Source organism: Macrotis lagotis, chromosome X (assembly GCF_037893015.1).
Source record: "Macrotis lagotis isolate mMagLag1 chromosome X, bilby.v1.9.chrom.fasta, whole genome shotgun sequence".
NCBI classification, from domain to species: Eukaryota; Metazoa; Chordata; class Mammalia; order Peramelemorphia; family Peramelidae; genus Macrotis; species Macrotis lagotis.
This window is the reverse complement of record NC_133666.1, coordinates 669,902,691-669,914,728: the sequence shown is the minus strand read 5'-3', so window position 1 is coordinate 669,914,728 and position 12,038 is coordinate 669,902,691. Positions and strand designations below refer to the sequence as shown.

The 12,038-nt window shown below is 49.4% G+C and overlaps 1 protein-coding gene across 4 annotated transcripts in view; it reads left to right on the top strand.

Moving 5' to 3' along the window:
• The window catches only part of SETD1B (SET domain containing 1B, histone lysine methyltransferase), a 37,247-nt gene that overhangs the window by 19,434 nt on the left and 5,775 nt on the right, over positions 1–12,038 (top strand). For all 4 annotated transcript variants that reach the window (XM_074205569.1, XM_074205571.1, XM_074205570.1 and 1 more), the window contains 8 exons: positions 2–175; positions 434–521; positions 605–876; positions 2,072–2,216; positions 3,120–3,587; positions 3,993–5,426; positions 6,203–6,369; positions 6,645–6,776. In XM_074205569.1, the coding sequence (XP_074061670.1) occupies positions 2–175; positions 434–521; positions 605–876; positions 2,072–2,216; positions 3,120–3,587; positions 3,993–5,426; positions 6,203–6,369; positions 6,645–6,776 (2,880 nt within the window). The remainder of the gene's footprint in view (position 1; positions 176–433; positions 522–604; positions 877–2,071; positions 2,217–3,119; positions 3,588–3,992; positions 5,427–6,202; positions 6,370–6,644; positions 6,777–12,038) is intronic.

The window sequence follows — 12,038 nt, the reverse complement described above, 5'->3', positions numbered from 1 at the left end:
GGCATCTCTGACCCCAGTGAAATCAGGGGAGCACAAGGATGAGGAGAGGCCGAAGCCCAAAGACCGCCTCACCTCCTGCCTCCTGGAGAACTGGAGCAAGGGCGAAGGGCTGGGCTATGAAGGCATGGGGCTGGGCATCGGCCTCCGGGGGGCCATCAGACTGCCCTCTTTTAAGGTAAGACCCTCCACCCCTAGGCCTGGTGGACAGTGGAGGTAGCTCAAGGCCTGGGGTGGGGTGGGGGATGGACTTTAGGGACTCCCCAGCTTCTCCTTCACATGTCAGAGCCTAGGAGGGAGCCCCGGCATCCACTCTGAGGATAAGAAGACAGTAGCTTCTCCTCAGTTCATAAACACTGGGTGGGAGGCAGAGATGCATTTCCCCCTTCTTGCATCCTTTCCTTACCCCTGGACCAATCAGCATTTTTGTTTGCAGGTAAAGAGGAAGGAACCACCAGACCCAGCTTCTACTGGAGACCAAAAGCGATTGCGGCCTTCCACCTCAGTAGATGAGGAAGATGAAGGTTTGTTCTTTTCCCATAAGGAGCCAGTTCTCTTCTTTCCTCCTCACACTTAGCCCTGAACTCTCTCACTCCCCCCCCTCCAGAGTCAGAAAGGGACAGGGACATGTCCGACATCCCCTCCGACCTCTCCAAGAAGGACCCAGATGGCGTCAGTATCCGGAGGCGGCCGGCCCGGCCCCTGGAGCTGGACAGTGAAGGGGAGGAAGAAGATGACAAGGAGGAGTCCTCTTCATCCTCATCGTCCTCATCATCCTCGTCCTCATCCTCATCATCTTCATTGTCATCATCCTCATCATCATCCTCCGAGAAGGAGGAGGATGAGGAGGACAGGCTGGTCAAGACCTCGTCTGACAAGGTGTGGGGTCAGTCGGGAAGGGAGCTGGGCTTTTCTAATTCGGAGCCGTACTCTTGGCCAAGTGCTGGGTTACAAAAAGGGGCAAAGGCAGAACCGCTTCCTATCCTCAAGAGCACGTTTTCAGTGGGAGTGCGGAGAAGACAGCAGGCAAATAGGCCTGGCCACCATCTTTACAGAGCAGATGGCTGTTACTCTCCAAGAGAAGGTGTTAGTGCCGGCATGAGAGGGGAACCAGCCAGGCCTTTGCTAACAGTGGGATATGAGCAGGGTTTTAGAGGAAGTTAAAGGGTAGAAGTAGAATTCCAGCTAGAGGGGAGTGCTGGTGTAAAGGTATGGATTCAGGAGAAGCAATTATTCTTTGTCCGTGATACTCTTAAGTAGACTGGTGTCACTAGCCTTTGAGGTAGCTAGGTATGCAATGGATAGAGCTCTGGGCTTGGAGTCAGAAGACCCTGAGTTCAAATCTAGCCTTAGAAACTGTGTGACCCTGGGCAAGTCACGGCTGCCTCAGTTTCCTCAATTGTAAAAATGGGAATTATTGCATTCACCTCCCAGTAAGCACTCCATACAAGTTAGCTATTATTTTCTTAAAGTTGGCAGAAGAAGGTAAGATAAGATAATCAGAAGGCCAGCAAGGAAGGAAGGGGCAAGGTCATAGAGGTAAAAATGCCAGACACCTTCCTTATTTGATCCTTGTCGTATTAAGGAAGGAGCTTCTCAAACAGGGGTACCCTGGTCAGATGTAATCTTGAGGAAGCATGCATTCTTTGGAGGGGGATGAAAACAAGACCGGGATCCCAAATGGAAGGGTAGAGCCATTGTCTAGATGCTGAAGGGCTGAGGGCCTGAACCGGAGCCAGTAGAGAGAAGGGAATCTATACTAGAGACGACAAAATCTGGCATGAGTGAAGAAAGAATGGAGGATGCCAGTGAGGCTGAGGGGCCCATTGATGGGGAAGATTCTACAGTAATGAAGAAGTTTAGGTGGAAAGACATTGGAAAGGGAGCAAGATTTGGGGGAGAGGTGGGAGGAGGGTGAAGATGATGGTTTCTGTTTTGAATTTGAGATACCTATGAAACATTTAGGTTGAGATGGCCAAGAGAAAGTTGGAGATAGGTGACAAATTCACTCTAGAGACCAGGGGTGCCCCTGGGGATACAGCTAGAACCTGACCCCATTCTATGCTTCCTTCAGGAGGAGGAAGAGGAGGAGGAGGAGGAGGAGGAAGATGTTGAGGATGAAGAGGACGACGAGGAGGAAGGGGATGACGAAGAAGATGAAGAAGAAACAGCTGAAGTTGAGATAAGTGAGAAAGAAGAGGAGCTGGACTCTGAAGAAGGTGAATGTTTGTCTTTCCCAGGCAGGCCCCTGTGCCACCATGTTGGTCCTGCCCTCAATTGGGACCAGCATCATGTAAAAAAAAAAGTTTTTGCCTTTAGAGGGAGGCAATGTGGTTTCAGTCTTGTAACCCGGAAAACTTGGTTTGTAGCCCTGCCTCTGATATACACAGAGTGACTGTGTGACCTTGTCCAAGTCACTTAATCTCCACCTGCTCTTGGTGGTTTCTCCCAAAGTATAAATTGTTAAGAAGGGATTGCATTGATTGGTAAAAGGAGTTTCCTCCCCCAGGAGGATCTCCTTGAAAATGAAATGTTTCCTAGCTGCCTTTTTGTCTGGATATCTTTTCTTCTTAATCACCTTCGTGGGTGATTCCCAGTGTATCATTCCCATCCTCCCTAAGAACCACAACTAGAATAATGAAAGGAAAAGGAAATTTGGTTAGTTGGCAAGTAGGAAGTAAGAAGAAAATAAGTTTCTCTTGGATATTTCCTATGTGTTAAGTAAGAGCTGGGACTACCAAGCAAAAACAAAACCAAGCCCTGCCCTCAAGGAGTTTCCATTCTAATCAGAAGAAAAGACAGCTGAGGAGCCCAGTGTTACAGCAGCAGGGTGGTATATTGTTTTTACATCCCCCAACTCATTCAGCCAGCCCCCAAATCAATGGGTGTCTATTGGCTGTGTTATTTCTTCTTTACTACTAGAAAAAAGGACTAAGATGACTATGTTGATGTTAATATGGGATCTTTCTTTTGCTCTTTGATCTCCTTGGCTTATAAGGTTGACCGTGGGGTCTCTGGGTTAAGGAGAATGGACGTGTTAATTCGGTGTCTGTCTGGTCCCATCCTGAGCTCCCCTCTCTGTGCCGCCTCTTCCTTACATGGTCTTACGTCTTCCCTTCCAGAGGATGATGAAAGTATGACCTCTTCCAAGGCTGAGGCCGTGTCCTCTGAAGAAAGTGGAGACTCTTCAGATTATGAGTCCAGTTCAGAGGAGGAGGAGGAGGAGGAGGAGGAGGAAGAGGAGGAGGAAGAAGAGGAAGAGGAGGAAGAGGAGGTAGTAATGTCAAAGGAAATAATGGAGGAGGCAGCACCTGGGGAAAGCCAAGACCTGCCAGGAGCAGGGGAAGTGACCATGGAGGCTGGAGCACCCGCTGAGGATGATGACGAGGTGGTGACCATCCTGGAGCTGACACCGGTGGTAGATGAGCCAGATTTACCAAACTTGGGGGCAGAGGAGACGGCGGGAGTTGGGGATGCCCCAGAGTTGCCGGGCCTCAAACAGGTGGGAGAGATGTTGGCAGAGTTGCCTGCTTCAGCCGGGCCCTCAGAACCCCTGAGGCATCCTACTCCACCACCAGTTGGGGCTTCAGGTGAGCATCGGTGCTGGCACTACTTCGGTGCTGGCACTACTTCTTTCCCTTCCTCTTCCCTCCCCTTTTCCTTCTTGTCTCTCCCCCTCCACATTCTCATGGTGCCCCATTCTCAAATTAATTTGGTTGGTTGGTTAATCCCAACCTTTGCCCTCAGAGGCCATTTGATGCATACATGGGAGAAACCCAAGTTCAAATCCCAGTATCAATGCTGACTCATTGATTAATCTTCACATCAGTGAAATGGGGGGAATCATTTTTGTATTAACAACTTCCCAAAGATGTTCTGAAGAAATTACTTTAGAGACATCAAAAATCCTATTGAAATATAAGCTCTCATCTCTCTCTCTCTCTCTCTCTCTCTCTCTCTCTTTCTGTCTCTCTCCTCTACTACTTTCTCTGTAGGGGAAGAATTAGAGACAGAGCTGGAACCCGCAGAAGTCCCCAAGGAGATGTCTTTACGGCAGCTACAACGACCACCCAGCCCACCTGGCCTTCCCCCAGAGGCTGCACCTCCACAGAGCAACTTCCTTCGGGAGGTTGAGGTGGAGGGCCGGCCTCACCCCTTGGGTCCCAAGGTGGTCCTTCCTCTGGAGCCAGATCCCCTTAGGCTTCAGCCTCTGTTTCCTGCCAGGCCCCCCCAGACCCTGCCTCTCCTGGAAGAGCCCTTACCTGAAGAACCGCCTCCCCGCACGCCGGGCCGGGACCCTCTGGCCAAGTCTCAGAGCACAGAGACTGTACCAGCCACACCAGGCAGTGACACACCCCTCACTGCCAGCAGCCTGGCCCTCAGCTCTCCCCATGTCCCCAGCAGCCCCTTCTCTTACCCGTCTCAGTCTCCTGGGCTCAGTGGTGGGGGCATTCCTCGGACGCCTGGGCGAGACTTTAGCTTCACACCCACTTTTCCTGAGCCCTTGGGACCCCTGCCACTGTCCGTCTGTTCCCTCCCACCTGGCAAGAAACTCGCTGGGGATGATCGGCCAGGACCTGGTGCTCCAGCTTCTTCCAGCCCCCTGGATACCAGTTTCCCCCTCCCCGTCTCTCTCCCAGTGCCCCTTCCAGTCCCGGTCCCTCTGCCAGTCCCTCTGCCCCTCCCTCCTGGCCCATTGCTACCCCGATCTTCCACCTTGCTACCTCTGCCCTTGACCCTGGCTCTGCCTCTGGCTCCTTCCCTACCAACTCCATGCCCTCCTCCCACGAAAAGGAAGCCTGGGAGGCCCAAGCGTTCCCCTCCAGCTGTGCTCACCCTGGACGTGCCTCCAGGAAGGCTCCCCACCTTGCCTCCTGAGGCAGCGGGCCCCAAGCTGCTGCTGCTGGCAGGGCAGCCCCCTGCCGCTGCCTCCTTTCATGGGACACCGGACCCCCGAGTTGTGACGCTTGACTTTAGGAACGACGGGGGCCTCCCTCCCCCTCTTCCGCCCCCACCCCCGCCCCCACCCCCGCCCGATGAGGCGGCCACCAAGCTCCCTTTCAAAGAGCTTGAGAATCAGTGGCTCGAGGAGCCACCTCCTCCCAACCGTGGGCCAGAGGAGGAAGTGGAGAGTGGTGATGGGGGTGGCTTCAGTAAGCCCAAGTTGCCTTGGCGCCGGCCTCCTAAGAAGCGGCATGAGGATATGATTGTGCCCCCTCTGCCCCCACCTTCCCCTGACTTCTCATCACCCCAGCGACCCCTCTTCCGGCCCCGCTCGGAGTTTGAGGAGATGACCATCCTGTATGACATCTGGAATGGTGGCATCGATGAGGAAGACATCCGGTTCCTGTGTGTGACCTACGACCGACTCCTCCAGCAGGACAACGGCATGGACTGGCTCAATGACACGCTTTGGGTCTACCATCCTTATATCCTCTACCTGCCCTGGGGCCTGGCCAGCAGCAGCCAAGGCAGGGTAGCCGATCGATAGACCCCTTTTTATTTACATACCTCAGGTCAGGCACTCTGCCAAGGACTGGGGCTACAAAAAAAGGCCAAAGACAACTTGCCAGGCTCAGGGAAATTTGGGTGGGAAACCATGGAGCTATAGAGTCAGGAGCATAGGTCTGTCTGGATCCCAGGCCAGCCACTGAGGAGCTTTTTCCTGGAGGAGTCACTTGGCATCTTGGGGTTCCTCATCTATGAAATGAGGGGTGCAGATTACATAGTCTCCTTGTGCACCTCAGTTTCCTGTTTCTAGATGAGAGATTGGCCTAAACATAGAACCCCCCAAAGTTCTGGAAGCCTCCAAGTAATAACAGTGATAGGCAGCAATTCTGTAGCACTTTTAAGGTTGGCAGAGCATGTCAACATCTAGTTTGATCTTCCTGGAACTCTGTGAGATGGCAGGTGCCATTATCCCTACTTTAAAATTGAGGAAACTGAGGCAGGTTAAATAGCTAGTAAGTGTTTCAGACTGGATTCAAACCCAAGTTTTCTGTCTGTTCCTTTGAGTTGGGTTAAATCTGTGACCTTCGGGAATGAGGCAGTAGTTACTGTAGAACTGTTTCGAACTTGATAATCTTTTTATGTTGAGTATCTGGAGTCAGGAAGAGGTGTTTATGGGTCTTGGCCTATGGGGGGAGGGTCAGGAGGGGTGGTCATCTTCTTGCGTTCTTGTTTCTGGTCCTTGACCTGTTCCCACCTACCAGCTTCTCTACTCCCAAGAAGAAAAAACGAGAGGATGGTATTCGGGAGCATGTCACTGGCTGTGCCCGCAGCGAGGGTTACTATAAGATCGACAAGAAAGACAAACTAAAATACCTCAACAACAGCCGCGCCTTTGCCGAGGAACCCCCAGCAGATACCCAGGTAGGCCGGCCCTGCCAGACTGACCCCCTTCCTTCAGCCCCTCTTAGCTCCACTGCTTCATGGTCACACCAGGCTTGAAAACATGAGCCTCCTGTCTCCCCCACTCTACTTCAGCAGAAGCTCCTTAGGATTCCTAGCAAGCCCATTAGGGTTTCATTATAACTGGCTCTTCAGGGTTCCTGGCAGATCCATTGGTGTTTGTTTCTAGTTGTTCCTTCAGGGTTTTTACCCTGTGCATCAGAATTTGTTTCTTCTCTCTCTCTCCTTGACTCCAGGGCATGAGCATACCTGCCCAGCCTCATGCCTCCACCCGGGCGGGCTCTGAACGCCGCTCAGAACAACGGCGCCTTCTCTCCTCCTTCACGGGAAGTTGTGACAGCGACCTGCTCAAGTTCAACCAATTAAAGGTAGAGGCATGGGAACCTCTGTCTCTCTCTCCCATTGGGGCAGCTTCATTTTCCTCTCATCACTTAGGAGCTTCTGAGGGGCCTCATCTCCGGTGTGTAAAGAAGAAAGGCTGGGACACACAGAATGTCCGAGCTGGTGGAGAACTTGGAACGTGGAATGTGTCAGAGCTGGAAGAGAACTTAGAAAGTGAAATGTCAGACCTGAAAAAGAACTTAAAACATAGACTGTCAGAGCTGAGGGAGAGTTTAGAATTAGAATGTCAGTCGAAACAGTTTAGAACTTAGAACATGGATTGTTAGGACTGGAAAAGAACTTAGAATATGGAATGTCAGAACTGGAAGAGAACTTGGAACATGGATTGTTAGAACTGGGAGAGGACTAGAACATGGAATGTCAGAACTGAAAAAAGAATTGTTTATGCATAGAGCTGGAAAAGAACCTAGAATGTGGAATGTCAGAGTTGGGAGAGAATTTAGAGCCTGAGTATCAGGGCTGGAAAAGACCATGGAGCTTCAGGGTGAGTCTTGGCCTAGGGGCTTTTCGTCAGGTCATCTGTCAGATCCCATCTCTTCAGAACTCTTCAGAACTGGAAGAGAACTTAAAATGTAGAAAGTCAACTTAGAAAATAGAATGTCAACTGGAAGAGAACCTAGAATGTGAGATGTCAAAGCTGGAAGACAACTTAGAACATAGCTTGTCAGAACTGGAAAAGAGTTTAGAACATGGACTATCAAAACTGGGAGAAAGCTTAGAACATAGGTTATCAGAGCTGGGGAGAACCTAGGATGCAGGATATCAGAACTGGGAGAAAACTTGAAATAGAGTGTTAGATCTGGTAGAGAACTTAGGATATGGACTGTCAGAATATGGACTATATGCTGGAAGAGAGTTTAGATTGTAGAATGTCAGAACTGGGAAAGAACATAGAAGATATAAATGTCAGTTGAAAGGGATCTTAGAACATGGCACGTCAGCATTGAGAGGGCTCCTAGAATACCTTCCAGGTAAAATCTCTAATTCTAGATAAGGACCTGGTTGCTCAGAATTGTTCCAGACCTCTCCCTTTGGGTCAATGGTAATATCCAGGACACTTGGGTTTGTTACCTGACCCTCATCACTCTACTCAGCAGCTGTGGGGGACAAATTTTCTCAACACAACTTCATTAATAACTCCCTCCCCCCTTCTGTCAGCAGTTGCAGTTATCTTTTTAAAAGACACCTGAGTCTGTTCTATCCCATCCTGTCCTTCCTTCCTTTACCCTCAAGGTGTCACTTCACCCTTGCCTCTCTCCAGATATCCCTCCAACAGTGAGCTAGGATGCTCATTGCTGTTCTTGTTCTCATTCTTGTTCATTAGCACACCCAGCTGAGTCATGCGCATGCCCAGTCCCCTGGTGGCAGAACCCTCTGCTGTCCTGGTAACCAATGTACCGTCCATCTTGGTGTTATCTTAACTGATGCCCCTCTGGCTTGGCTCTGAAGTGGGGGGGTGACCTCTTGTTGATTGTTTAGTAAATCTCATTGTGTCTCTGGTCCATGGATTCTTGTCTGCCCTCTTAGCTTGGTCTTGAGATAGGTGCTTGACTAGGCCAACCTAAATATAAGCCATAGCTTCTCAAGTTCCCCAAACTGTAGAGGGTCTATCCTTAGGCCTGGGCCAGCAGTTGCCCAGAAGTGCTTCTTCTGTCCACAAGAGAAATGTTTTGGAGAAGCCCTCTGGCTATCTTGGACTCCCCAGACTTCTAGGTTAAAGATGAGCTGCACAAGAAGACATTTGGTAATGAGGAACTTCACTCCCCCAAAAGCCACCTGTTCCACTTTGGGGTAGCTCTATTTGTGCTTTGCCACCTCTGACTGGATCCTAGTGACTTTACCACATCTTCTCTCTGCTTTGCCCTAGGCCGGACTGTCTGCTTGCTAGAGGAGAGAGTTCCCATAATCCCCCACTTCATAGATCACAGTGCCTCCCTATTTCCCTTCTTGTGCCCCCCTCAGTGATCTTCTAAGAACCTTCTCTAAATCGGAAGTTCTTCCTTTTTCAGGGCTCTAGTCCCCTTTGGCAATTAATCTGGTTAAAAACCTATTGATTCCTTCTCAGAATTATCATTTGAAATACATAAAATAAAAGGCAGGAATCCCACTTTGTCCTTTTCCTCTGTCCCAAGTTGTAGATCCCCTGAAATCTGACCATGGAGCTTCAGGGTGAGAGTCTTGGCCTAGGGGCTTTGCGTCAGGTCATCTGTCAGATCCCATCTCTTCAGAATCCAGAAACAGTCTCTGTTGGACCTCACTTTCTTCCTCCTCCTTCCCTGTCCCCCAGCTCAACTAGCACAGACTCTGTTAATAGAGCGTCTCATGACTCCTTCCCACTATGGTATCCTATTTCATCATTAAAAAGAAAAGAAAAATGGGGGCAATGGCTAGAACACCAGGCTTGGAGTTAGGAGTTCAAATTAGGTCTCAAACACTTAATACTTACTTAGCTGTGTGACCTTGGGCAAGTCACTTAACCCTGTTTCCTTGCAAAAATTCCCCCCAAAACCAAAAGTGAACTCATTGCCACTTGATAAGGATCCTTCCCATGTTCTTAACTTTACACTGAAGCTATTCACCAGTGGCTAGTGGCCATCATGTTTGGCAATCCTTGCCCCTGGCTCTGCCTCCTTAAGCGGACCCTTGGTATCTGGACCTTGAAGCCCTGGGCCATCCCTCTCATTGGCTGATTGCTTTTGCTATCCAATCTAACTTCGAATCCTAACAGTAAGCTGTTCCCTCTGTGGTTTTCTGTCAACGCTCCCAGCCCTCTCCCCTTCCCGTTCCAGGCTAGCCAAAAGACTTTTCCCCTCTTGTAATCATGAACCGAATAATCTTAGGGAATTCCTCCCAAGGTCACCCTCTCCTCTTTCCAAGGCCAAGGATCTCCTGCCTGCCTTGTTAACCCTTCCAAGACAGAGGATCTTCCCCTCTGCCATCTGAAACCTTAAGCCTAGCAACCTTGCTGCTGTTTGCCATTAACTGTATGAGGTATATCTTTACTGTAGGAATTTTAGTAGTTTGTCAAGTCTTCTAAGTTGCTTCCAAAACTACTATGAGATCAATTCCCAGCAGTCACAGCAAGGGCTCTGCTAGGATCCAGGGAGCTACATTTCAGGCCCCATTTTGTGACCTTGGACAAGTCACTGGCTTCTAGGCAGAACTCCTGGCTTGGGGCAGGGGGGTGGCCCAGATGACCTCAGAGGTTATTTTCAGTTCCATCTTTAGTCTCCTATAAATATACCACATTGGTGAATCCTAGTCTCTTCCCTTGGCTACAGCTTCAGGGTCAGCGTCGTAGAGGAAACTTTGATTTAGCCAAATACTGCCCATGTATGGCTTTGATGACACACCACTTAACTAAAATTTCCTTTTCTCTCAGAATCATTGTGGTGTGGTAGGTTTGAGGCCAGAAAACCTGGATACAAGTCCTTTCTCTGTCTCATGCATTGTGTGACCCTGGACAAGTCATGTAACTTTAGAATTCTCAGGAACTTTCTGAAGATGATAAGTTGCAGAGAAAATGCCAGCCTGCCTCGGTAGTTCCCTCTGACAGTGAGCTCACTGATCGTAGGCCCTGTTCACCTTTTCTCAGAAATTTCAGTCTTATATATGTTATAAACTCCCCACCCCCCCCCCCCCACCCCAAATGCCACTCAGACAGTGGCCTCTATTCATTGTTTTATCCCTACTTGTCATTCAGTCATTTTGGTCATGTCTGACTCTACATGACACCTGACCTGAGGTTTTCTTGAAAGTGCTTTCCTGTTTTCTTCTCCAACTCATTTTACAGAGGAGGAAACTGAGGCAAGTAGGTGAGGTGACTTGCCCAGGGTCACATAGCCAGTAAGTGTCTGAGTACAGATTTGAACTCAGGAAGAGGCATCTTCCAGACTCCTGGCCCAGAGTTCTATCCACTGGGCCATCTGGCTGCCATTGATAATAATCTACCCTTGCCCATCCAGGGTTCTGGAGACCTATTCCTCAGTTGTCCTGGTACCAATCTTGCTGAAGCTTATTCAGCTCCTCCCATGTGTCAAGCATGGGAGATTCAAAGACAAGAATGAAAGGGGCCCAGATCTTGGGGAGCTTATTAGGTCCTATGGGTGGGGGCAGAATATGACACGTTGAGAGGAGATGCAATGTCTATACCAAGAAATACAAAATATTGTCTATGAGGGAATACCACCTCTAAAGCAAGTGAATTGGTGAAATTATTTACAGAGAACAGGGGAAGAGGGATCCAAAAAGGCTTTGGTAGGAGGAGGGCATGTGTTAAGCTTTGAAGGAGGCATTGATAAGGGAGCACAACCTGGGCAGAGGCCTGCGGCTCTCAGGCTAGTGGCCATTGGAAGGATGGAGGGAGCCAGATTGTGGAATATTTAGGCTAATCCCTTAACACACCTCCCCCCCTCCCCATGCCCCTAGGGCCAGCCAGTCTAGGTATCTGGTCTGAGATGAGACAGTTATAAAAATGATGATAGGAAATCATATAATGGTAAGGCAGAGACACCAAGGAGGCTGTTTTGGGGACTGTGGTCCCTTTATGGTAGCCCAGTTGACTGGAGGAGTTGAGAGGCTAAGCCTCTTTCCTTTATAAAGAAGCAGACAGAGTTATAGGATGGAAATTAAAGCCAGATTTCTTTAATTTCTTTGGCCAGAACCATGGCATTTGTGTTGTATGGTCTAGTATGGTAGAAGTGGCAAGATGAGGGGATGAACCTTCACTTGTGTGAATTTGGGCAAAGTTCTCTTGGCTCTCACTCAAATGAAGTGTGTCTGCACTTAGGGGATCCCTGGTTCTTGCCCAGCTTACATTTCATGATCCTGTATAATCAGCGGAGACAGACAGATGACTCAGTAGATAGAGCTCTAGGTCTAGAGTCAGGAAGACCCGAGTTTAAATCTGGCCTCAGACACTCCCTAGCCAAGTTGACCCTGGGCAAGTCGTTTCTCCCTGTTTACCTCAGTTTCTTCATCTGTAAAAAGAGCTGGAGAAGGAAATGGCAAAACTACTCCAGTATCTCTGCCAAGAAAACACCATGGTCTGTACTGGCGTGCCATAGTCCTCTGGGTCACAAAGAGTCGGTCCATAGCTGAATGAATACACAACCATCATATAATCACCGACATAGAAGAAACTTCTTTCTCTAATGAGAAGATTGAGGGATTTTTGAGTTCAAAATCCTAGCTCCAGACTGTTCAACTCTCTGAACCTCAGCTTTGTT